General features: G+C 57.9%; 1 protein-coding gene and 2 long non-coding RNA genes across 3 annotated transcripts in view; 1 reads left to right on the top strand and 2 right to left on the bottom strand.

Annotated features, from left to right (window-relative positions):
• MYBPC2 (myosin binding protein C2) overlaps nucleotides 1–24,564 on the top strand; it is a 60,630-nt gene extending 36,066 nt beyond the window's left edge. The window contains exons 18-30 of the mRNA XM_058859755.1: nucleotides 761–920; nucleotides 1,386–1,490; nucleotides 2,696–2,884; nucleotides 4,806–4,940; nucleotides 7,372–7,539; nucleotides 10,588–10,676; nucleotides 11,710–11,902; nucleotides 14,422–14,561; nucleotides 16,218–16,377; nucleotides 17,411–17,547; nucleotides 21,469–21,655; nucleotides 23,960–23,985; nucleotides 24,462–24,564. Coding sequence (XP_058715738.1) covers nucleotides 761–920; nucleotides 1,386–1,490; nucleotides 2,696–2,884; nucleotides 4,806–4,940; nucleotides 7,372–7,539; nucleotides 10,588–10,676; nucleotides 11,710–11,902; nucleotides 14,422–14,561; nucleotides 16,218–16,377; nucleotides 17,411–17,547; nucleotides 21,469–21,655; nucleotides 23,960–23,970 — 1,674 coding nt within the window. The 3' untranslated portion in view covers nucleotides 23,971–23,985; nucleotides 24,462–24,564. The remainder of the gene's footprint in view (nucleotides 1–760; nucleotides 921–1,385; nucleotides 1,491–2,695; nucleotides 2,885–4,805; nucleotides 4,941–7,371; nucleotides 7,540–10,587; nucleotides 10,677–11,709; nucleotides 11,903–14,421; nucleotides 14,562–16,217; nucleotides 16,378–17,410; nucleotides 17,548–21,468; nucleotides 21,656–23,959; nucleotides 23,986–24,461) is intronic.
• LOC131589929 (uncharacterized) lies at nucleotides 12,650–14,000 on the bottom strand. The gene is made up of 5 exons (XR_009279887.1): nucleotides 13,637–14,000; nucleotides 13,222–13,603; nucleotides 12,980–13,095; nucleotides 12,855–12,916; nucleotides 12,650–12,822 (listed from the first exon to the last, which is right to left on the bottom strand). It is a non-coding gene; the product is annotated as an uncharacterized LOC131589929 (long non-coding RNA).
• Nucleotides 21,560–22,994, bottom strand: LOC131589932 (uncharacterized). Its single transcript, XR_009279890.1, has 3 exons — nucleotides 22,934–22,994; nucleotides 22,707–22,836; nucleotides 21,560–21,677 (listed from the first exon to the last, which is right to left on the bottom strand). It is a non-coding gene; the product is annotated as an uncharacterized LOC131589932 (long non-coding RNA).
• Nucleotides 24,565–26,086: the final 1,522 nt, after the last annotated feature.

Here is a 26,086-nt window from a genome sequence, read left to right as displayed (position 1 = left end):
TCACCTGTCCTGTCTCACCTGTCCAGGTGTTGTCCATCCCCGAGGGCCGTGTCCGTCTGGAGGAGAAGCGCGGGCTCAGCAGCCCCCACCTGTCCCAGATGTTCTGTGTCACCTGTCCCAGATGTTCTCAGATGTTCCCAGGTGTTCTGTGTCACCTGTCCCAGGTGTCTCACCTGTCTCACCTGTCTCACCTGTGCAGGTGCTCTCCTGCCCCGAGGGCCGTGTCCGTCTGGAGGAGAAGCACGGGCTCAGCAGCCCCCACCTGTCCCAGATGTTCTGTGTCACCTGTCCAGGTGTTCCCAGGTGTTCTGTGTCACCTGTCCAGGTGTTCCCAGGTGTTCCCAGGTGTTCCCAGGTGTCTCACCTGTCTGTCTCACCTGTGCAGGTGCTCTCCTGTCCCGAGGGCCGTGTCTGTCTGGAGGAGAAGCACGGGCTCAGCAGCCCCCACCTGTCCCAGATGTTCTGTGTCACCTGTCCAGATGTTCTCAGATGTTCTCAGGTGTTCTCAGGTGTTGTCTCACCTGTCTCACCTGTCTCACCTGTGCAGGTGTTGTCCGTGCCCGAGGGCCGTGTCCGTCTGGAGGAGAAGCACGGGCTCAGCAGCCCCCACCTGTCCCAGATGTTCTGTGTCACCTGTCCCAGATGTTCTGTGTCACCTGTCCCAGATGTTCTGTGTCACCTGTCCCAGGTGTTCTGTGTCACCTGTCCAGGTGTTCCCAGGTGTCTCACCTGTCCTGTCTCACCTGTCTCACCTGTGCAGGTGTTGTCCATCCCCGAGGGCCGTGTCCGTCTGGAGGAGAAGCACGGGCTCAGCAGTCTGGTTGTGGAGAGCGCCGAGCGCGGGGACGAGGGACGTTACGAGATCCGCGTCACCAACCCGGCCGGGGAGGACACGGCCGCCATCACCATCCGCGTCGTGGGTCAGCACCTGGCACACCTGGGCACACCTGAACACACCTGGGGGACACCTGGGGACATGGGGACACACCTAGGCACACCTGGGGGGACATGGGGACACACCTGGGGACACCTGGGGGACACCTGGGGGACATGGGGACACCTGGGGACACCTGGGGACACCTGGGGGGACATGGGGACACACCTGGGGACACCTGAACACACCTGGGGACACCTGGGCACACCTGGGGGGACATGGGGACACACCTGGGGACACCTCAGGACACACCTGGGGGGACATGGGGACAGCTGGGAGGAGATATGGGCACACCTGGAGACACCTGGGCACACCTGGGGACACACCTGGGGACAGCTGGGGACACCTGGGGGGACACCTGGGGGACACAGGTGAGCTCAGGTGTGTCACAGGTGTCCCCAGATGAGCTCAGGTGTCCCCAGGTGAGCTCAGGTGTGTCCCCTCCCCGCAGATGTCCCCGACCCCCCCGAGGCCGTGCGCGTCACTCAGGTGGGCGAGGACTGGGCCGTGCTCGTCTGGGAACCCCCCAAGTTCGACGGGGGACAACCGGTGACAGGTGAGACACACCTGGGGACAGGTGAGACACACCTGGGGACACCTGGGGACAGGTGAGACACACCTGGGGGGACCTGGGGACACCTGGGGGGGGCTGGGGACACCTGGGGACAGGTGAGACACACCTGGGGACACCTGGGGACAGGTGAGACACACCTGGGGACACCTGGGGACACCTGGGGGGGGCTGGGGACACCTGGGGACAGGTGAGACACACCTGGGGACACCTGGGGACACCTGGGGGGGGCTGGGGACACCTGGGGACAGGTGAGACACACCTGGGGACACCTGGGGACAGGTGAGACACACCTGGGGACACCTGGGGACACCTGGGGACAGGTGAGACACACCTGGGGACACCTGCCCCACACCTGTCCCACACCTGCCCCATCTGTCCCCACACCTGTCCCCACACCTGCCCCACACCTGTCCCATCTGCCCCACACCTGCCCCACACCTGTCCCACACCTGCCCCATCTGTCCCCACACCTGTCCCCACACCTGTCCCACACCTGCCCCATCTGTCCCCACACCTGTCCCCACACCTGCCCCACACCTGTCCCATCTGCCCCACACCTGCCCCACACCTGTCCCCACACCCGCCCCACACCCGCCCCACACCCACCCACCCCACACCTGCCCCACACCCGCCCCACACCCACCCACCCCACACCTGCCCCACACCCGCCCCACACCCACCCACCCCACACCTGCCCCACACCTGCCCCACACCCGCCCCACACCTGCCCCACACCTGCCCCACACCTGCCCCATCTGCCCCACACCTGCCCCACACCTGTCCCACACCTGTCTCACCTGCCCCATCTGTCCCACACCTGTCCCCATCTGCCCCACACCCGCCCCACACCTGCCCCACACCTGCCCCACACCCGCCCCACACCCACCCACCCCACACCTGCCCCACACCTGTCCCCACACCTGTCCCCACACCCACCCCACACCTGCCCCACACCTGTCCCCACACCTCTCACACCCCACACCTGCCCCACACCCATGTCACACCCATCTCCCACCTGCCCCACACCCACCCCACACCCACCCCACCCCACACCTGTCCCCACACCTGTCCCACCTGCCCCACACCCGCCCCACACCCACCCCACACCTGCCCCACACCTGTCCCATCTGCCCCACACCTGTCCCCACACCTGTCCCCACACCCGTCCCGCCCCTCACCTGCGGCAGGTTACCTGGTGGAGAGGAAGAAGAAGGGCTCGCACCGCTGGATGAAGCTCAACTTCGAGGTGCTGCCGGCGCTGACGTTCGAGTCGACGCGGATGATCGAGGGGGTCCTGTACGAGATGAGGGTCTTCGCCGTCAACGCCATCGGGGTCTCGGCCCCCAGCCTCAACACCCCCCCCTTCATGCCCATCGGTGAGGGGGGGCGTGGGGAGGGGTTTGGGGGGGTTTGGGGGGGTTTGGGGGGGTTTGGGGGGGATTTTGGGGGTCCTGGAGGGATTTGGGAGGGATTTGGGGGGGATTTGAAGGGATTGGGGAGGGGGTTTGGGGGGGATTTGAGGGGGATTTGGGAGGGTTTGGAGGGGCTTGGGGGGGATTTGGGGGGGATTTGGGGGGAATTTTGGGGGTCCTGGAGGGATTTGGAGGGGTTTGGGGAAGGGTTGGGGGGATTTGGGGGGTTTGGGTGGGGGTTGGGGGGGATTTGGGGAGGGGGTTTGGGGGGGTTTGGGGGGGATTTGGGGGGGATTTGAGGGGGTTTTGGGGGGTCCTAGAAGGATTTGGGGGGATTTGGGGAGGGGTCTGAGGGGGATTTGGGGAGGGTTTGGGGGGGTTTGGGGGGGTTTGGAAGGGGTTGGGGGGATTTGGGGGGGTTTGGGGGGGTTTGGGGGGGATTTGGGGAGGGTTTGGGGGGGTTTGGGGAGGGGTTGGGGGGGTTTGGGGGGATTTGGGGGATTTGGGGAGGGGTTGGGGGGTTTGGGTGGGGGTTGGGGGGGATTTGGAGGGGGTTTGGGGGGGTTTGGGGGGATTTGGGGGAGTTTGGGGGGGTCCTGGGGGGATTTGGGGGGGTTTGAGGGGGATTTGGGGGGATTTGGGGGGGATTTGGGGGGATTTGGAGGGGTTTGGGGAGGGGTTGGGGGGGTTTGGGGAGGGGTTGGGGGGGTTTGGGGAGGGGTTGGGGGTTTGGGGAGGGGTTGGGGGGATTTGGGGAGGGGGTTTGGGTGGGGTTTGGGGGGGTTTGCGGGGTTTGGGGGGGTCCTGGAGGGATTTGAGGGGGATTTGGGGGGGTTTGGGGAGGGTTTGGGGGGGTTTGGGGGGGCTTGGGGGGGATTTGGGGGTGATTTGGGGGGGATTTGAGGGGGTTTTGGGGGGTCCTAGAGGGATTTGGGGGGATTTGGGGAGGGGTCTGAGGGGGATTTGGGGAGGGTTTGGGGGGATTTGGGGAGGGGGTTTGGGGGGGTTTGGGGGATTTGGGGGGGTTTGGGGAGGGGTTGGGGGGGATTTGGGGGGGTTTGGGGGGATTTGGGGGGTTTGGGTGGGGGTTGGGGGGATTTGGGGGGATTTGGGGGGGTTTGGAAGGGGTTGGGGGGATTTGGGGGGATCTGAGGGGGTTTTGGGGGGATTTGGGGGGCATTTGAGGGGGTTTTGGGGGGTCCTAGAGGGATTTGAGGGGGATTTGGGGGGGATTTGGGGGGGATTCGGGGGGATTTGGGGAGGGGGTTTGGAGAGGGGTTGGGGGGATTTGGGGGGATTTGGGGAGGGTTTGGGGGGGATTTGGGGGGATTTGGGGGGGTTTGGGGAGGGGGTTTGGGGAGGGGTTGGGGGGGATTTGGGGGGAATTTTGGGGGTCCTGGAGGGATTTGGGGGATTTGGGGGGAATTTGGGGGGATTTGGGGGGTCCTGGAGGGATTTAGGGGGGATTTGGGGAGGATTTGGGGAGGATTTGGGTGAAATTTTGATTTTTGGGTGAATTCCAGTGATAACTTTTGGGAGATTTTGGGGATATTTTTTGGGAATCCCGTGGACATTTTTGGGAGAATTCCAATGATATTTTTTTGGGGGGGGGATTCCAGGATAATTTTTTTGGGGGGGTTCAGAGGATATTTTTGGGGGGGTTCAGGGGATATTTTTTGGGGGGTTCAGGGGATATTTTTGGGGGGGTTCAGGGGATATTTTTGGGGGGGTTCAGGGGATATTTTTTGGGGGGTTCAGGGGATATTTTTGGGGGGGTTCAGGGGATATTTTTTGGGGGGGTTCAGGGGATATTTTTGGGGGGTTCAGGGGATATTTTGGGGGTTCCCAAATCTGATTTTTTTTTGGGTCTGGGGTCTCCCCGAAGCCCCCACGAGCGAACCCACGCACCTGAGCCTGGAGGACGTCACCGACACCACGGCCACCCTCAAGTGGCGCCCGCCCGAGCGCCTCGGGGCCGGGGGCATCGACGGATACCTGGTGGAGTGGTGCCGAGAGGGGGGTGAGAGGGCACCCCAAAAATCGGGGGGGACCCCAAAAAACCCGGGGGGATCCTAAAAACCCGGGGGGACCCCAAGAATTTGGGGGAGATCCCAAAAAATTTGGGGAAGATCGGAAAAATTTGGGGTAATCTGGGAAATTTGGGGGGGAATCGAGGGGTACCTGGTGGAGGGGGGGCACCCCAAAAATCGGGGGGGACCCCAAAAATTTGGGGAGATCCCAAAAAACCCGGGGGGACCCCAAAAAATTTGGGGAGATCCCAAAAAATTTGGGGGAAATCCAGAAAAATTTGGGGGAGATCCCGAAAAGTTTGGGGGAATCTGGGAAATTTGGGGGGGAATCGAGGGGTACCTGGTGGAGGGGGGGCACCCCAAAATCCGGGGGGACCCCAAAAATTTGGGGGGGACCCCAAAAAACCCGGGGGGACCCCAAAAATTTGAGGGAGATCCCAAAAAATTCGAGGGAGATCCCAAAAATTTGGGGGAGATCCCAAAAAATTTGGAGGAATCTGGGAAATTTGGGGTCATTCCCAGCCCCATAGCCCCCAGCCCCACATCTCCTGCCCCATAGATTCCCCTTCTCCCAGCCCCATAACCCCCAGCCCCACATCTCCTGCCCCATAGATTCCACCTGGATCCCCGCTAACACGGAGCTGGTGGAGCCCCCAGCCCCATAACCCCCAGCCCCACATCTCCTGCCCCATAACCCCCAGCCCCACATCTCCTGCCCCATAGATTCCACGTGGACCCCCGCTAACACGGAGCTGGTGGAGCGCTGCGGGCTCCCAGCCCCATAACCCCCAGTACCTCCTGCCCCATAACCCCCAGCCCCACATCTCCTGCCCCATAGATTCCACCTGGACCCCGGCTAACACGGAGCTGGTGGAGCCCCCAGCCCCATAACCCCCAGCCCCACATCTCCTGCCCCACAGATTCCACCTGGACCCCCGCTAACACGGAGCTGGTGGAGCGCTGCGGGCTCCCAGCCCCATAACCCCCAGCCCCACATCTCCTGCCCCATAGCCCCCAGCCCCACATCTCCTGCCCCATAGATTCCACCTGGACCCCGGCTAACACGGAGCTGGTGGAGCCCCCAGCCCCATAACCCCCAGCCCCATAACCCCGGTGTCTCCTGCCCCATAGATTCCACCTGGACCCCGGCTAACACGGAGCTGGTGGAGCTCCCAGCCCCATAACCCCAGCCCCACATCTCCTGCCCCATAGATTCCACCTGGACCCCCGCTAACACGGAGCTGGTGGAGCTCCCAGCCCCATAACCCCCAGCCCCACATCTCCTGCCCCATAGATTCCACCTGGACCCCGGCTAACACGGAGCTGGTGGAGCGCTGCGGGCTCCCAGCCCCATAACCCCCAGCCCCACATCTCCTGCCCCATAGCCCCCAGCCCCACATCTCCTGCCCCATAGATTCCACCTGGACCCCGGCTAACACGGAGCTGGTGGAGCCCCCAGCCCCATAACCCCCAGCCCCATAACCCCGGTGTCTCCTGCCCCATAGATTCCACCTGGACCCCGGCTAACACGGAGCTGGTGGAGCTCCCAGCCCCATAACCCCAGCCCCACATCTCCTGCCCCATAGATTCCACCTGGACCCCCGCTAACACGGAGCTGGTGGAGCTCCCAGCCCCATAACCCCCAGCCCCACATCTCCTGCCCCATAGATTCCACCTGGACCCCCGCTAACACGGAGCTGGTGGAGCCCCCAGCCCCATAACCCCCAGCCCCACATCTCCTGCCCCATAACCCCCAGCCCCACATCTCCTGCCCCATAGATTCCACCTGGACCCCCGCTAACACGGAGCTGGTGGAGCGCTGCGGGCTCCCAGCCCCATAACCCCCAGCCCCACATCTCCTGCCCCATAGATTCCACCTGGACCCCCGCTAACACAGAGCTGGTGGAGCCCCCAGCCCCATAACCCCCAGCCCCACATCTCCTGCCCCATAGCCCCCAGCCCCACATCTCCTGCCCCATAGATTCCACGTGGACCCCCGCTAACACGGAGCTGGTGGAGCTCCCTGCCCCATAACCCCCAGCCCCACATCTCCTGCCCCATAGATTCCACCTGGACCCCGGCTAACACGGAGCTGGTGGAGCCCCCAGCCCCATAACCCCCAGCCCCATAACCCCGGGTTCTCCAGCCCCATAGATTCCCCCTCTCCCAGCCCCATAACCCCGGTGTCTCCTGCCCCATAGATTCCAGCTGGACCCCCGCTAACACGGAGCTGGTGGAGCCCCCAGCCCCATAACCCCCAGCCCCATAACCCCGGGTTCTCCAGCCCCATAGATTCCCCCTCTCCCAGCCCCATAACCCCGGTGTCTCCTGCCCCATAGATTCCAGCTGGACCCCCGCTAACACGGAGCTGGTGGAGCTCACAGCCCCATAACCCCCAGCCCCACATCTCCTGCCCCATAGATTCCACCTGGACCCCGGCTAACACGGAGCTGGTGGAGCGCTGCGGGCTCACGGTTCGGGGGCTCCCCACGGGGGAGAAGCTCCTGTTCCGCGTTGTTGGGGTGAACATCGCCGGGCGCAGCCCCCCGGCCACCATGGCCCAGCCCGTCACCATCCGAGAGATCGTGGGTGAGACCCCCGGGGGGACCCCAAAATTCTGGGGGGAAACCCCAAAAATAGCCCGGGGGTTTGGGGGGGACACCCCGAAATTTTGGGGGGTGGGGGATGAGGGGAAATGGGGGGGATTTGTTAAGTGGGGGATCCCTGGAATGAGGGGGGGAGGAAATTAAAGGGGGGGTCCCGAAAATGAGGGGGGTCCCTAAAATAGCAGGGACCCCAAAAATGGGGAGGGGAAGTCAAAAATGGGAGCCCAAAAATGGGGAGGGGATCCGAAAAACGGGACCCCAAAAATGGGAAGGGGAACCCAAAAATGGGACCCCAAAAGTGGGGAGAGATTCCCAAAAATGGGGAGAAAAACCCAAAAATTGGGAGGGGATCCCAAAAACAGGACCCCAAAAATGGGCAGGAGACCCCAAGAATGGGAGGGATCCCAAAAATGGGGGGGGACCCCAAAAATGGGGAGGGGATCCCAAAAACAGGACCCAAAAATCAGGAGGAGCCCAAAAATTGGGAGAGGACCCCAAAAATGAGAAGAGGAAGCCAAAGATGGGGAGGGGAACCCAAAAATGGGACCCCAAAATTGGGGAAGGGAAGCCAAAAATGGGATCCCAAAAATTGGGAGAGAAACCCAAAAATGGGGAGGGGATCCCAAAAATGGGGAGAGAAACCCAAAAACGGGACCCCAAAGATGGGGAGGGGATCCCAAAAATGGGGAAGGGAACCCAAAAATGGGATCCCAAAAATTGGGAGAGAAACCCAAAAATGGGAGGAGGGGATCCCAAAAATGAGGAGGGGAACTCAAAATTGGGGAGGGGGACCCCAAGAATGGGAGGGATCCCAAAAACGGGACCCCAAAAATGAGGAGGGGACCCCAAAAATGGGTAGAGAAACCCAAAAATGGGGAGGGGAACCCAAAAATGGGGAGAAAAACCCAAAAATTGGGAGAGAAACCCAAAAACGGGACCCCAAAAATTGGGAGAGGACCCCAAAAATGAGAAGAGGAAGCCAAAGATGGGGAGGAGATCCCAAAAACAGGACCCCAAAATTGGGGAGGGGACCCCAAGAATGGGGAGGGGATCCCAAAAATGGGACCCCAAAAAATGGGGAAGGGAACCCAAAAATGGGATCCCAAAAATTGGGAGGGAACCCAAAAATTGGGAGAGGAACCCAAAAACGGGACCCCAAAAATGGGAGGAGGGGATCCCAAAAATGGGGAGAGAAACCCAAAATTGGGGAGGGGATCCCAAAAATGGGACCCCAAAAATGGGGGGAGGATCCCAAAAATGAGGAGGGGATCCCAAAAATGGGGAAGGGAACCCAAAAATCAGGACCCAAAAATCAGGAGAGGAGCCCAAAAATTGTGAGAGGACCCCAAAAATGAGAAGAGGAAGCCAAAGATGGGGAGGGGAACCCAAAAATGGGACCCCAAAAAATGGGGAAGGGAACCCAAAAATGGGATCCCAAAAATTGGGAGAGAAACCCAAAAATTGGGAGAGGAACCCAAAAACGGGACCCCAAAAATGGGAGGAGGGGATCCCAAAAATGGGGAGAGAAACCCAAAATTGGGGAGGGGATCCCAAAAATGGGACCCCAAAAATGGGGGGAGGATCCCAAAAATGAGGAGGGGATCCCAAAAATGGGGAAGGGAACCCAAAAACAGGACCCAAAAATCAGGAGAGGAGCCCAAAAATTGGGAGAGGACCCCAAAAATGAGAAGAGGAAGCCAAAGATGGGGAGGGGAACCCAAAAATGGGACCCCAAAATTGGGGAAGGGAAGCCAAAAATGGGATCCCAAAAATTGGGAGAGAAACCCAAAAACGGGACCCCAAAAATGGGAGGAGGGGATCCCAAAAATGGGGAGAGAAACCCAAAATTGGGGAGGGGATCCCAAAATTAGGGAGGGGATCCCAAAAATGGGACCCCAAAAATGGGGGGAGGAACCCAAAAATGGGGAGGAGATCCCAAAACTGAGGAGGGGAACTCAAAATTGGGGAGGGGGACCCCAAGAATGGGAGGGATCCCAAAAACGGGACCCCAAAAATTGGGGGAGGAACCCAAAAATGGGGAGGGGATCCCAAAAACGGGACCCCAAAAATGAGGAGGGGACCCCAAAAATGGGGAGAGAAACCCAAAATTGGGGAGGGGATCCCAAAATTAGGGAGGGGATCCCAAAAATGGGACCCCAAAAATGGGGGGAGGAACCCAAAAATGGGGAGGGGAACCCAAAAATGGGGAGAAAAACCCAAAAATTGGGAGAGAAACCCAAAAACGGGACCCCAAAAATTGGGAGAGGAGCCCAAAACTGAGAAGAGGAAGCCAAAGATGGGGAGGGGAACCCAAAAATGGGACCCCAAAATGGGGAGGGGACCCCAAGAATGGGGAGGGGATCCCAAAAATGGGATCCCAAAAATTGGGAGAGGAACCCAAAAACGGGACCCCAAAAATGGGAGGAGGGGATCCCAAAAATGGGGAGAGAAACCCAAAAATGGGGAGGGGATCCCAAAATTAGGGAGGGGATCCCAAAAATGGGACCCCAAAAATGGGGGGAGGAACCCAAAAATGGGGAGGAGATCCCAAAAATGAGGAGGGGAACTCAAAATTGGGGAGGGGGACCCCAAGAATGGGAGGGATCCCAAAAACGGGACCCCAAAAATTGGGGGAGGAACCCAAAAATGGGGAGGGGATCCCAAAAATGGGGAGGGGAACCCAAAAATGGGGAGAAAAACCCAAAAATTGGGAGAGAAACCCAAAAACGGGACCCCAAAAATTGGGAGAGGACCCCAAAACGGAGAAGAGGAAGCCAAAGATGGGGAGGGGAACCCAAAAATGGGACCCCAAAATGGGGAGGGGACCCCAAGAATGGGGAGGGGACCCCAAAAATGGGGGGAGGAACCCAAAAACGGGACCCCAAAAATTGGGAGAGGACCCCAAAAATGAGAAGAGAAACCCAAAGATGGGGAGGAGATCCCAAAAACGGGACCCCAAAATGGGGGGTGGGGGGTTCTGCCCCATAGATTCCCCACCCCCCACACCCCAAATATCCCCCGACCCCCCCAGAGCGCCCCAAGATCCGCCTGCCCCGGCACCTGCGGCAAACGTACGTGAGGAAGGTGGGGGAGCAGGTGAACCTCGTCATCCCCTTCCAGGTGAGCGGGGCACCCCGAAATCTATAGGGACAGCTCTGCCCCATAGATTCATCGGGGTGATTCAGCCCCATAGATTCATCGGGGTGATTCAGCCCTATAGGGACAGCTCTGCCCCATAGATTCATCGGGATGATTCAGCCCCATAGGGACAGCTCTGCCCCATAGATTCATCGGGGTGATTCAGCCCTATAGGGACAGCTCTGCCCCATAGATTTATTGGGGTGATTCAGCCCTATAGGGACAGCTCTGCCCCATAGATTCATCGAGGTGATTCAGCCCTATAGATTTATCAGGGTGACTCGGCCCTATAGATTTAATGGGGTGATTCAGCCCCATAGATTTATTGGGGTGATTCAGCCCCATAGATTTAATGGGGTGATTCAGCCCTATAGATTTATTGGGGTGACTCGGCCCCATAGGGACAGCTCTGCCCCATAGATCCCACAGATCCCACAGCCCCACAGCCCCATAGACCCCACAGCCCCATAGATCCCATAGACCCCACAGCCCCACAGCCCCACAGATCCCATAGACCCCACAGCCCCATAGATCCCATAGACCCCACAGCCCCATAGATCCCACAGCCCCATAGACCCCACAGCCCCATAGATCCCATAGACCCCACAGCCCCACAGCCCCATAGATCGCACAGCCCCATAGATCCCATAGATCCCATAGACCCCACAGCCCCACAGATCCCATAGATCCCCACAGCCCCATAGACCCCATAGATCCCACAGCCCCATAGATCCCATAGACCCCACAGCCCCACAGCCCCATAGACCCCATAGACCCCACAGCCCCATAGATCGCACAGCCCCATAGATCCCATAGATCCCATAGACCCCACAGCCCCATAGACCCCACAGCCCCATAGACCCCACAGCCCCATAGACCCCATAGATCCCACAGCCCCACAGCCCCCACAGCCCCATAGATCCCATAGATCCCACAGCCCCATAGATCCCACAGCCCCATAGATCCCACAGACCCCCCCCACCCCCCATCTCTCACCAAGCCCCTCCCCCCCCAGGGCAAGCCCCGCCCCCAGGTGACGTGGACGAAGGAGGGCGGGGCCCTGGGCGAGGACGTTCACGTGCGAACCTCGGAGCGCGACAGCGTCTTCTTCATCCGCGCCGCCAGCAGAGCGCACTCGGGACGCTACGGGATCAGCGTGCGCATCGAGGGCATGGAGGACACCGCCGAGATCAGACTGCGCATCGTCGGTAACTGGGAGCACTGGGAGGGACTGGGAGGGACTGGGAGTGATTGGGGACACACTGGGAGTGACTGAGATTGGGCACTGGGAGCACTGGGAGCACTGGGAGCACTGGGATCAGCGTGCGCATCGAGGGCATGGAGGACACGGCCGAGATCAGACTGCGCATCGTCGGTAACTGGGAGCACTGGGAGCACTGGGATTGGGCACTGGGAGCACTGGGAGCACTGGGAGCACTGGGGTTGGGCACTGGGATTGGGCACTGGGAGCACTGGGAGCACTGGGAGCACTGGGAGCACTGGGAGCACTGGGAGCACTGGGATCAGCGTGCGCATCGAGGGCATGGAGGACACGGCCGAGATCAGACTGCGCATCGTCGGTAACTGGGAGCACTGGGAGCACTGGGATTGGGCACTGGGAGCACTGGGATTGGGCACTGGGAGCACTGGGAGCACTGGGATTGGTAACTGGGATTGGGCACTGGGAGCACTGGGAGCACTGGGAGCACTGGGATCAGCGTGCGCATCGAGGGCATGGAGGACACCGCCGAGATCAGACTGCGCATCGTCGGTAACTGGGAGCACTGGGAGGGACTGGGATTGGGCACTGGGAGCACTGGGAGCACTGGGAGCACTGGGAGCACTGGGAGCACTGGGATCAGCGTGCGCATCGAGGGCATGGAGGACACCGCCGAGATCAGACTGCGCATCGTCGGTAACTGGGAGCACTGGGAGTGACTGGGAGTGACTGGGAGTGACTGGGATTGGGCACTGGGAGCACTGGGAGCACTGGGATTGGGCACTGGGAGCACTGGGATTGGGCACTGGGAGCACTGGGAGCACTGGGATCAGCGTGCGCATCGAGGGCATGGAGGACACGGCTGAGATCAGACTGCGCATCGTCGGTAACTGGGAGCACTGGGAGGGACTGGGAGGGACTGGGGACACACTGGGAGTGACTGGGATTGGGCACTGGGAGCACTGGGAGCACTGGGATTGGGCACTGGGAGCACTGGGAGTGACTGGGAGCACTGGGATTGGGCACTGGGAGCACTGGGAGCACTGGGAGCACTGGGATTGGGCACTGGGATTGGGCACTGGGAGCACTGGGAGCACTGGGATCAGCGTGCGCATCGAGGGCATGGAGGACACGGCCGAGATCAGACTGCGCATCGTCGGTAACTGGGAGCACTGGGAGGGACTGGGAGTGACTGGGGACACACTGGGAGCACTGGGAGCACTGGGATTGGGCACTGGGAGCACTGGGAGCACTGGGATTGGGCACTGGGAGCACTGGGAGGGACTGGGAGGGACTGGGATTGGGTACTGGGAGCACTGGGAGCACTGGGATTGGGCACTGGGAGCACTGGGAGCACTGGGATTGGGCACTGGGAGCACTGGGATTGGGCACTGGGAGCACTGGGAGCACTGGGAGCACTGGGAGCACTGGGAGCACTGGGATTGGGCACTGGGAGCACTGGGAGCACTGGGGTTGGTAACTGGGAGCACTGGGAGCACTGGGATTGGTTACTGGGAGCACTGGGATTGGTAACTGGGAGCACTGGGAGCACTGGGAGCACTGGGAGCACTGGGAGCACTGGGAGCACTGGGAGCACTGGGATCAGCGTGCGCATCGAGGGCATGGAGGACACGGCCGAGATCAGACTGCGCATCGTCGGTAACTGGGAGCACTGGGAGCACTGGGAGCACTGGGATTGGGCACTGGGAGCACTGGGAGGGACTGGGGACACACTGGGAGTGACTGGGATTGGGCACTGGGAGCACTGGGAGCACTGGGAGCACTGGGATTGGGCACTGGGAGCACTGGGAGCACTGGGAGCACTGGGATTGGGCACTGGGAGCACTGGGAGCACTGGGAGCACTGGGAGTGACTGGGAGCACTGGGAGCACTGGGAGCACTGGGAGCACTGGGATTGGGCACTGGGAGCACTGGGAGCACTGGGAGCACTGGGAGTGACTGGGATTGGGCACTGGGAGCACTGGGAGCACTGGGAGCACTGGGAGCACTGGGAGCACTGGGAGCACTGGGAGGGACTGGGATTGGGCACTGGGAGCACTGGGAGCACTGGGAGCACTGGGATTAGGCACTGGTCAGTTTTTGGTGTTATTTTGGGTCAGTTTTTGGGTCAGTTTTGGGTCAGTTTTTGGGGTTATTTTGGGTCAGTTTTTGGGGTTATTTTGGGTCAGTTTTTGGGGTTATTTTGGGTCAGTTTTTGGGATTATTTTGGGTCAGTTTTTGGCCAGTTTTGGGTCAGTTTTTGGGGTTATTTTGGTCAGTTTTAGGTCAGTTTTTGCTGAGTTTTTGGGGTTATTTTGGGTCAGTTTTTGGGGTTATTTTGCTCAGTTTTTGCTGAGTTTTTGGGGTTATTTTGGGTCAGTTTTTGGGGTTATTTTGGTCAGTTTTGGGTCAGTTTTGGGTCAGTTTTTGCTGAGTTTTTGGGGTTATTTTGGGTCAGTTTTTGGGGTTATTTTGACCAGTTTTTGCTGAGTTTTTGGGGTCCCCCAGAGCGTCCCGGGCCCCCCCAGAAGGTGCAGGTGAAGGAGGTTTGGGGGTTCAATGCCCTGCTGGAGTGGGAGCCCCCCGAGGACGACGGCAACGCCGAGATCACCGGCTACACCGTGATGAAAGCCGACAAGAGAACCATGGTGAGGGGCCTGGGGACCCCAAAAACTCCTCAGGAACCCCCAAAAACCACTCAGGACACCCAAAAACACCTCAGGACACCCCAAAAACACCTCAGGAACCCCAGAAAACACCTCAGGACCCCCAAAAACACCTCAGGACACCCCAAAAACTCCTCAAAACACCCAAAAAACTCCTCAGGAACCCCAAAAAACCATTCAGGACACCCCAAAACCCCCTGAGGACCCCCTAAAAACCCCTCAGGACCCCCCAAAACCCCCTCAGGACCCATCAAAAGACCCCCAAAAACCCCTGAGGACCCCCCAAAAACCCCCGAGGACCCCCTAAAAACCCCTCAGGACCCCCCAAAAACCATTCAGGACCCCCCAAAAACCCCCTCAAGGTCCCCCCAAACCCCCTCAGGACCCCCCAAACCCTCTCAGGACCTCCCAAAAACCCCTCAGGATCCCCCAACAGCCCCCCAAAAACCCCTCAGGACCCCCAAAAACCCCTCAGGACCCCCCAAAAACCCCTCAGGACCCCCCAAAAGACCCCCAAACCCCCCAACAACCCCCAAACCTTGTCCCCAGGAGTGGTTCACGGTGTATGAGCACAACCGGCCGCTGCGCTGCACCGTGACCCCCCAAAACCCCCTGAGGACCCCCAACAGCCCCCCAAAAAACCCTCAGGACCCCCCAAAACCTCCTCACAACCCCCAAAAACCCCCTCAGGACCCCCCAAACCCCCTCAGGACCCCCCAAACCCCCAAAAGACCCCCCAAAAACCCCCTCAGGACCCCCCCAAACCCCCAAAAGACCCCCCAAAACCTCCTCACAACACCCTAAAACCCCCTCAAGGTCCCCAAAAAACCCTCAGGACCCCCCAAAAACCCCCTCAGGACCCCCCCAAACCCCCTCAGGACCCCCCAAAAACCCCTCAGGACCCCCCAAAAACCCCTCAGGACCCCCCAAAACCCCTCAGAACCCCCTAAAAACCCCTCAAGAACTCCCAAAAACCCCTCAGGACCCCCCAAAACCCCCTCAGGACCCCCCAAACCCCCAAAAGACCCCCCAAAACCTCCTCACAACACCCTAAAACCCCCTCAAGGTCCCCTAAAAACCCCTCAGGACCCCCTAAAGACCCCCCAAAACCCCCTCAGGACCCCCCAAAAACCCCTCAGGACCCCCCAAAAACCCCTCAGGACCCCCTAAAAAAACCCCAAGACCCCCCAAAACCCCTCAGGACCCCCCAAACCCCCTGTCCCATCCCCAGGAGTGGTTCACGGTGTACGAGCACAACCGGCCGCTGCGCTGCACGGTGTCCCCCCAAAAACCCCCTCAGGACCCCCCAACAGCCCCCCAAACCCCCTGAGGACCCCCCAAAAGACCCCCAAATCCCATCAGGACCCCCCAAAAGACCCCCAGACCCCCCCAAACCCCCTGTCCCATCCCCAGGAGTGGTTCACGGTGTACGAGCACAACCGGCCGCTGCGCTGCACCGTGACCCCCCAAAAACCCCCTCAGGACCCCCCAAAAAACCCCTCACGACCCCCCAAAACCCCTCAGGACTCCCCAAAACCCCCTGAGGACCCCCCAAAAACCCCTCAGGACCCCCCAAAAACACCTCAGGACTCCCCAAAACCCCCTCAGGACCCCCCAAACCCCCTGTCCCGTCCCCAGGAGTGGTTCACGGTGTACGAGCACAACCGGCCGCTGCGCTGCACGGTGTCGGAGCTGGTGATGGGGAACGAGTACCTGTTCAAGGTGTTCAGCGAGAACCTGTGCGGGCTGAGCGAGAAACCGGGGCTGTCCTGCAACACCGCAACCATCCCCAAAGCCGGTACCCCCAATTTGGGGTGGTTTTGGGGGGGTTTGGGTGTTTTTTGGGTGTTTTTTGGGTGTTTTTTGGGTGTTTTTTGGGTGTTTTTTGGGTGTTTTTTGAGTGTTTTTTGGGTGTTTTTTGGGTGTTTTTTGGGTGTATTTTGGGTGTATTTTGGGTGTTTTTGAGTGTTTTTTGGCTGTTTTTTGGGTGTTTTTTGAGTTGGTTTGGGGGCTTTGGGGTGGTTTTGGGTGTTTTTGGGTGTTTTTTGGGTGTTTTTTGGGTGTTTTTTGAGTGTTTTTTGGGTGTTTTTTGGGTGATTTTTGGGTGTTTTTGGGTGTTTTTTGGGTGTTTTTTGGGTGTTTTTTGAGTGTTTTTTGGGTGTATTTTGGGCGTTTTTTGGGTGTTTTTGGGGTGTTTTTTGAGTGTTTTTTGGGTGTATTTTGGGTGTTTTTTGGGTGTTTTTGGGGTGGTTTCCGGGGCTGTCCTGCAACACCGCAACCATCCCCAAAGCCGGTACCCCAAATTTGGGGTGGTTTTGGGGGGGTTTGGGTGTTTTTTGGGTGTTTTTTGGGTGTTTTTTGAGATGGTTTTGGGGGATTTGAGATGGTTTTGGGGTGGTTTTGGGGTGATTTTGGGTTGGTTTTGGGGGAAATCAAAGTGATTTGAGCAGATTTTGGGCAAATCAAAGTGATTTGAGGTGATTTTGGGCAAATCAAAGCGATTTGAGCTGATTTTGGGGATCAATCAAAGGAATTTGGGGCAATTCCTGATCCAAGAAAAAAAATCCCCAAAAACCCCAGGGCTACCTAAAACCTTAATTAAACCTTTTAATTAATTAAAACATCTTTAATAACGGGAGGAAAGGATCAATTTGGGGTCAATCCCAACAATCCAAACAAAATTTTGGGCTCACCCCGACCTTAAATCCCCCAAAAAAACCCCAAAAAAACCCCAAAAAAACCAAAAAAACCCAAATTTTGGGTCTAAAAATTCGGATTTTTTTTGATTTTTTTTTGGGGTGCCCCTAAATGTTTTTTGGGGACCCCCCCAGAGCTGAGGCTGAAGCCCCCCCAGTACCAGGAGCACGATTTCCGCTCGGCCCCCCAGTTCCTGACGCCGCTGGTGGATCGCAGCGCCGTGGCCGGATACTCCACCGCCCTCAACTGCGCCGTCAGGGGACACCCCAAGGTCTGGGGACGGGGTTTGGGGGGAAATCTGGGGGTCCTGGGGGGTCCTGGGGGGAGATTTGGGGGAGATTTGGGGTCCTGGGGGGGATTTGGGGGGAGATTTGGGGGAGATTTGGGGGATTTCGGGGGAGATTTGGGGTTTTGGGGGGTCCTGGGGGGAGATTTGGGGTTTTTGGGGGGATCTGGGTGGAGATTTGGGGTCCTGGGGGGAGATTTGGGGGAGACTGGGGGGATTTGGGGGGAGATTTGGGGGAGACTGGGGGGATTTGGGGGGAGATTTGGGGTCCTGGGGGGAGATTTGGGGTCCTGGGGGGAGATTTGGGGGTTTTGGGGGGAGATTTGGGGGAGATTTGGGGGATTTGGGGGGGAGATTTGGGGTCCTGGGGGGGAGATTTGGGGTCCTGGGGGGGTTTTGGGGGGGTCCTGGGGGGAGATTTGGGGGAGATTTGGGGTCCTGGGGGGAGATTTGGGGGTTTTGGGGGGAGATTTGGGGTCCTGGGGGGAGATTTGGGGTCCTGGGGGGAGATTTGGGGGTTTTGGGGGGAGATTTGGGGGAGATTTGGGGGATTTGGGGGGGAGATTTGGGGTCCTGGGGGGGAGATTTGGGGTCCTGGGGGGGTTTTGGGGGGGTCCTGGGGGGAGATTTGGGGGAGATTTGGGGTCCTGGGGGGAGATTTGGGGGTTTTGGGGGGAGATTTGGGGTCCTGGGGGGAGATTTGGGGTCCTGGGGGGGTTTTGGGGGGAGATTTGGGGGAGATTTGGGGGATTTGGGGGGAGATTTGGGGTCCTGGGGGGAGATTTGGGGTCCTGGGGGGTTTTTGGGGGGGTCCTGGGGGGAGATTTGGGGGGAGATTGGGGGGATTTGGGGGGAGATTTGGGGGTTTTGGGGGGTCCTGGGGGGAGATTTGGGGTCCTGGGTGGGTTGGGGGGACCCCCCGAGCATGGCCACCCCAAAAAATGGGGGTTTGGGGGGAGATTTGGGGTCCTGGGGGGGTTTTTGGGGGAATATTTGGGGTCCTGGGGGGTTTTGGGGAGATTTGGGGGAGATTTGGGGTTTTGGGGGGAGATTTGGGGGTTTTGGGGGGTCCTGGGGGGAGATTTGGGGTCTTGGGGGGAGATTTGGGGGAGATTTGGGGTCCTGGGGGGAGATTTGGGGGAGATTTGGGGTCCTGGGGGGAGATTTGGGGGTTTTGGGGGGAGATTTGGGGTTATTGGGGGGAGATTTGGGGTTTTTGGGGGGATCTGGGTGGAGATTTGGGGTCCTGGGGGGAGATTTGGGGGAGATTGGGGGGATTTGGGGGGAGATTTGGGGTCCTGGGGGGAGATTTGGGGGAGATTAGGGGGATTTCGGGGGAGATTTGGGGTTTTTGGGGGGTCCTGGGGGGAGATTTGGGGGTTTTGGGGGGAGATTTGGGGTCCTGGGTGGGTTGGGGGGACCCCCCGAGCACGGCCACCCCAAAAAATGGGGGTTTGGGGGGAGATTTGGGGTCCTGGGGGGGTTTTGGGGGGAATATTTGGGGTCCTGAGGGGAGATTTGGGCTTTTGGGGGGATTTGGATGGAGATTTGGGGGTTTTGAGGGGATTTTGGAGGGAGATTTGGGGTCCTGGGTGGGTTTTGGGGTGGTTTTGGGGTGTTTTGGGTGTTTTTTGGGTATTCTGGGTGGTTTCTGGGGTGTTTTAGGTGTTTTTTGGGTATTTTTGGGGTGTTTTAGCTGGTTTTTGGGTGTTTTCGTTGGGTTTTGGGTGTTTTTGGGGTGTTTTTGGGGTGTTTTGGGGTGTTTTCATTGGTTTTTGGGGTTTTTTGGGGTGTTTTGGGTGATTTTTGGGTGGGATCCTTCCCACAACCCACCTGCCCACCTCCACCCCCTGTCCCAGCCCAAGGTGGTGTGGCTGCAGAACCAGGTGTGGGCTTCACCTGAGAGCCCCGGGAAGGCTTTTTGGGCTGGTTTTGGGCTGTTTTAGGGGTGTTTTGGGTGATTTTTGGGTGTTTTTAGGGCGTTTTGGTTGGTTTTGGGGTGTTTTGGGTCATTTCTGGGTCCTTTCTGGGGTGTTTTGGGTGCTTTTTAGGGTGTTCTGGAAGTTTTTTGGTTCGTTTTTGGTTGTTTTTTGGTTGTTTTTTGGGTGTTTTTGGGGTGTTTTAGTTGGTTTTTGGGGTGTTTTTTAGGGTGTTTTGGTTGTTTTTTGGGTGATTCTTGGGGTGTTTTTGCGTGTTTTTTGGGTGTTTTCGGGGTGTTTTAGTTGGTTTTTGGGTGGTTTTGGGTGTTTTCTGGGGTATTTTGGTTGGTTTTTGGGTGGTTTTGGGGTGTTTTTAGGGTGTTTTGGTTGTTTTTTGTGGTGGTTTTGGGTTTTTGGTTGGGTTTGGGGTGTTTTTGGGGTGTTTTAGTTGGTTTTTGGGTGTTTTCTGAGGTATTTTGGTTGTTTTTTGGGTGGTTTTGGGGTGTTTTGGTTGTTTTTTGGGTGTTCTGGTTGGTTTTTGGGTATTTTTGGGTCATTTCTGGGTGCTTTTTGGGCTGTTTTTGGGCTGTTTTTGGTGTTTTTTGGGGTGTTTTGGGTGTTTTTGGGTGTTTTTAGGGCATTTTGGTTGTGTTTTGGATGTTCTAAGTGGTTTCTGGGTCATTTCTAGGTGGTTTCTGGGGTGTTTTGGTTGTTTTTTGGGTGTTTCTGGGGTGTTTTAAGTGCTTTTGGGGTCATTTTTCGGGTGGAATTCTTTTTACTTCTCACCTGCCCACCTCCACCCCCTGTCCCAGCCCAAGGTGGTGTGGCTGAAGAACCAGGTGTGGGCTTCACCTGAGAGCCCCGGGAAGGCTTTTTGGGCTGGTTTTGGGCTGGTTTTGGTGTTTTTGGGCTGTTTTAGGTGTTTTTGGGGTGTTTTGGGTGTTTTTTGGGGTGTTTTGGGTCATTTCTGGGTCCTTTTTGGGGTGTTTTGGTTGGTTTTTAGGGTGTTCTGGAAGTTTTTTGGTTCGTTTTTGGGTGTTTTTTGGGTGTTTTCGTTGGGTTTTGGGTGTTTTTGGGGTGTTTTTGGGGTGTTTTGGGGTGGTTTTTGGGAAGGAGGGAAGGATCCTTTCCGGTTCTCACCTGCCCACCTCCACCCCCTGTCCCAGCCCAAGGTGGTGTGGCTGAAGAACCAGGTGTGGGCTTCACCTGAGAGCCCCGGGAAGGCTTTTTGGGCTGGTTTTGGGCTGTTTTAGGTGTTTTTTGGGCTGTTTTGGGTGCTTTTTGGGGTGTTTTGGGTGCTTTTTGGGTGTTCTGGGTGGTTTTTGGTTGGTTTCTGGGGTATTTTGGTTGTTTTTTGGGTGGTTTTGGTTGGTTTTTGGGTGGTTTTTTGGTGCTTTGGTTGTTTTTTGGGTGGTTTTGGGCTGGTTTTGGGGTGTTTTTTGGGTGTTTTTTGAGTTGGTTTTGGGGTGTTTTAGGTGTTTTTTGGTTGGTTTTTGGGTGTTTTGGGTGGTTTTTGGGGTGTTCTGGGTGGTTTTTGGGGTGTTTTGGGTCATTTCTGGGTGCTTTTTGGGGTGTTTTTGGGCTGTTTTAGGTGTTTTTTGGGATGTTTTGGGTGTTTTTTTGGTGTTTTTGGGGTGTTTTGGGTGGTTTTTGGTTGGTTTTTGGGGTGTTTTTGGGGTGTTTTGGGGTGTTTTTATTGGTTTTTGGGGGTTTTTTTAAGTGTTTTTGGGGTTTTTTGGGGTGTTTTGGGTGCTTTTTGGGGTGTTTCGGGTGATTTTTGGGAAGGATCCTTTCCGGTTCTCACCTGCCCACCTCCACCCCGTCTCCCAGCCCAAGGTGGTGTGGCTGAAGAACCAGGTGTGGGCTTCACCTGAGAGCCCCGGGAAGGCTTTTTGGGCTGGTTTTGGGGTTTTTTGGGGTGTTTTGGGTGATTTTTGGGAAGGATCCTTTCCGGTTCTCACCTGCCCACCTCCACCCCCTGTCCCAGCCCAAGGTGGTGTGGCTGAAGAACCAGGTGGCCATCGGGGAGGACCCCAAATTCCTGGCCCGGCACAGCCAGGGGGTGCTGACCCTGCTGATCCGCAAACCGGGGCCCTTCGACGGCGGCACCTACACCTGCCGCGCCGTCAACGAGCTGGGAGAGGCCCTGACCGAGTGTCGCCTGGAGATCCGCGGTCAGGGGCACCCCAAAAACACCTGGGGGGACCCCAAAATTACCTGGGGGGGATGGGGGACCCCAAAACCACCTGGGGGGGGCCCCAAAATCACCTGGGGGGGATGGGGGACCCCAAAATCAGCCCAGGGGGACCCCAAAATTACCTGGGGGGGACCCCAAAATCACCTGGGGGGACCCCAAAATCACCTGGGGGGGCTGGGGGACCCCAAAATCACCTGGGAGGGCTGGGGGACCCCAAAATCACCTGGGGGGGATGGGGGACCCCAAAATCACCTCAGGGGGATGGGGGACCCCAAAATCACCTCGGGGGGACCCCAAAATCACCTGAGGGGGATGGGGGACCCCAGAATCAGCCCAGGGGGGACGGGGGGACCCCAAAATCACCTCAGGGGGCTGGGGGACCCCAAAATCACCTGGGGGGGGCCCCAAAATTACCTGGGGGGACCCCAAAATCACCTCAGGGGGACCCCAAAATCACCCGGGGGGGCCGGGGGACCCCAAAATCACCTCAGGGGGACCCCAAAATCACCTGGGGGGCACCCCAAAATCACCTGGGGGGGATGGGGGACCCCAAAATCACCTCGGGGGGACCCCAAAATCACCTGGGGGGACGGGGGGGACACCAAAATCACCTGGGAGGGATGGGGGACCCCAAAACCACCTGAGGGGGCTGGGGGACCCCAAAATCACCTGGGGGGCACCCCAAAATCACCTGGGGGGGATGAGGGACCCCAAAACCACCTGGGGGGGGCCCCAAAATTACCTGGGGGGACCCCAAAATCACCTCAGGGGCACCCCAAAATCACCTGAGGGGGCTGGGGGACCCCAAAATTACCTGGGGGGCACCCCAAAAACACCTCGGGGGGACCCCAAAATCACCTGGGAGGGATGGGGGACCCCAAAATCACCTGGGGGGGCTGGGGGACACCAAAATCACCTCAGGGGGACCCCAAAATCACCTCAGGGGGATGGGGGACCCCAAAATCACCTGGGGGGATGGGGGGACCCCAAAATCACCTCAGGGGGGGATGGGGGGACCCCAAAATTACCTGGGGGGCTGGGGGACCCCAAAATCACCTCAGGGGGACCCCAAAATCACCTCAGGGGGATGGGGGACCCCAAAATCACCTGGGGGGGATGGGGGACCCCAAAATCACCTCAGGGGGACCCCAAAAACACCTGGGGGGGCACCCCAAAATCACCTGGGGGGGATGGGGGACCCCAAAATCACCTCAGGGGCACCCCAAAAACACCTGGGGGGGCACCCCAAAACCACCTGGGGGGGATGGGGGACCCCAAAATCACCTCAGGGGCACCCCAAAATCACCTGAGGGGGCTGGGGACCCCAAAATCACCTGGGGGGCTCGGGGGGACCCCAAAATCACCTCAGGGGGGGATGGGGGGACCCCAAAATTACCTGGGGGGCTGGGGGACCCCAAAATCAGCCCAGGGGGACCCCAAAATCACCTGGGGGCACCCAAAAATCACCTGAGGGGGATGGGGGACCCCAAAATCACCTGAGGGGGCCGGGGGACCCCAAAATCACCTCAGGGGGACCCCAAAATCACCTGAGGGGGATGGGGGACCCCAAAATCACCTGAGGGGGATGGGGGACCCCAAAATCACCTCAGGGGGACCCCAAAATCACCTGAGGGGGTCGGGGGGACCCCAAAATCACCTGGGGGGGACGGGGGGACCCCAAAATCAGCCCAGGGGCTCGGGGGGACATTGGGGGGGGGTTGGTGTGGGGATGGGGGAAATTTGGGGCGGTTTGGGGGAGTTTTGGGAAACTTTGGGGGAATTTGGGGCAGTTTGGGGGAGTTTGGGGAAACTTTGGGGGAATTTGGGGCAGTTTTGGGAAACTTTCAGTCACTTTGGGGTCATTTTTGGGGCGTTTGGGGGGGTTTGGTGTGGGGATGGGGGGGAGGTTGGGGCGGTTTGGGGGAGTTTTGGGGAGTTTGGGGCTGTTTGGGGCACTTTGGGGGAGTTTGGGGCAGTTTGAGGCAGTTTCGGGGCAGTTTGCGGCAGTTTTGGGACAATTTGGAGGAATTTGGGGCAGTTTTGGGAAACTTTGGGGGGAGTTTAAGGCAGTTCTGGGTCACTTTGGGAGAGTCTGGGGCAGTTTTGGGACAGTTTGGGGCAGTTTTGGGAAACTTTGAGTCACTTTGGGGTCATTTTGGGGGAGTTTGGGGCAGTTTTGGGGCAGTTTTGGGGCAGTTTTGGGGCAGTTTTGGGCAATTTTGGGGTCACTTTGGGGCAGTTTGAGGATCTGAACCCCCCCCAATCAATTCTCTCTCCACAGTGCCCCAGTGATGGCAATACAGAATGGTAAGGGGGGGGGCTTAATTAAGGGGGGGAATAATAATTAATTATTAATTAGAGCGGCTTTAATTAGGGGGTTTGATTGGGAAGTTTAATTGGGGTGGTTTTAGTTGGGAGGTTTGATTGGGTGGATTAATTGGGAGGGTTTAATTGAGAGGTTAAATAGGTCTTTACTTGGGCTTAGTTGTGTTTTAACTGAGGGTTTTAATTAAGAGTTTTAATTGGTGGGTTTGATTGGGGGGGTTAAGTGGAGATGTTAAATTTGGGGTCTAATTAGAGGTATTAATTTTGTGGGGTGGGGGGGAATCTTTAATTGAGGGAGTTAACTTGGGGTCTTGAATCCAGGAGGTTTAATCAGGAGATCTTTAATTAGGGGGTATTTAATGGGAGGGTGTTTAATTGCTGGGGGGGGGGGGGTGGTCACTTTTGAGGGGTTCCCCGTTATTTTTGGGGTTTTTTCCCACCTTTGCCACCTGCACCAGGCCAGCACAATCCTGCACAGCCAGAAGCCCGTGATGGCGAGGAAAAAGAGGCCGCCCAATACCTTTTAAACCCCCGGAAAAATAAATTATCTGAGCAATCCCACAGAGTCTGCAACTCATTTTGGGGAGGGGGCACCCAAGGAATTGAGGAGCACGTCTCCTACCTTTTTTCCGCTTGTTTTCTTCCCTGTTCCTTCCGTGTTTCCTGGCTCCTTTTTCCGCTTGTAGTTCTTGCCTTTTCCGCCTCACATTTCTTGCTCTTTTCTCCCCTCACGATTCCCGCTCTTTTTGTCCCCTCAGGCTTCCCGCCCTTTTTCTCCCCTCACGCTTCCCGCCCTTTTCTCCCCTCACGCTTCCCGCCCTTTTCTCCCCTCACGATTCCTGCTCTTTTTCCCCTCACAATTTTGCTCTTTTTCCCCTCACAATTCCTGCTTTTTACCCCTCACATTTCCCACTCTTTCCCCCTCACCTTCCTCTCCTTTTCCCCTTTAAATTCCCCCTCTCTTTCCCCCTCATTTTTCCTTCGTGTTCCTCCCTCACATTTCTCCATCGCACCCCAAAACAAGCTCCGTAAATTGAACGCGTTTAATTCTGCAGGTCAGCGCCGTGGCTCTCGGGGGGTTTGGGGTGGTTTTTGGGGGTCTCAGGGGGGTTTTGGGGGGTGATTTTTGGGGGTCTCAGGGGTGATTTTTGGGGTGGTTTTTGGGGGTCTCAGCCGTGTCTCTCTAAAGGATTTTGGGGGTCTCAGGGGTGGTTTGTTGGGGTGATTTTTTGGGGGTCTCAGGGGGGGTTTTTGGTGTGATTTTTGAGGTGATTTTTGAGGTGATTTTTTGGGGGTCTCAGGGGGGGTTTTTGGGGGTCTCAGCCGTGTCTCTCAGGGGGATTTTGGGGTGATTTTTGGGGGTCTCAGGGGTGATTTTTGGGGGTCTCAGCCGCAGCTCAGCGCACTCAGCACCCTCATGGCCGTGGGGTTCAGGGGGTCTCGGGGGTGATTTTTGGGGTGATTTTTGGGGGTCTCAGGGGTGATTTTTGGGGTGATTTTTGAGGGGTCTCAGGGATATTTTGGGGTGATTTTTGGGGGGTCTCAGGGGTGATTTTGGGGGGTCTCAGCCGCAGCTCAGCGCACTCAGCACCCTCAGAGCCGTGGGGTTCAGGGGGTCTCGGGGGTGATTTTTGGGGTGATTTTTGGGGGGTCTCGGGGGTGATTTTTGGGGGTGATTTTGGGGGGTCTCAGGGGTGATTTTTGAGGTGATTTTTGGGGGGTCTCAGGGGTGATTTTTGGGGTGATTTTTGGGGGTCTCAGGATGATTTTTGGGGCTCTCAGCCGCAGCTCAGGGCACTCAGCACCCTCATGGCCGTGGGGTTCAGGGGGTCTCAGGGCTGGTTTTTGGGGTGATTTTTGGGGGTCTCAGGGCTGGTTTTTGGGGTGATTTTTGGGGTGTTTTTGGGGTGATTTTTGGGGTGATTTTTGGGGGTCTCAGGGGTGATTTTTGGGGGGTGATCTCAGGGATATTTTGGGGTGATTTTTGGGGGTCTCAGCCGCAGCTCAGCGCACTCAGCACCCTCATGGCCGTGGGGTTCAGGGGGTCTCGGGGGTGATTTTTGGGTGATTTTTGGGGTGATTT

This window comes from Poecile atricapillus, chromosome 30, assembly GCF_030490865.1.
Source record: "Poecile atricapillus isolate bPoeAtr1 chromosome 30, bPoeAtr1.hap1, whole genome shotgun sequence".
In the NCBI taxonomy this organism is placed as follows: domain Eukaryota; kingdom Metazoa; phylum Chordata; class Aves; order Passeriformes; family Paridae; genus Poecile; species Poecile atricapillus.
This window is presented reverse-complemented; position numbering and strand designations above follow the sequence as displayed.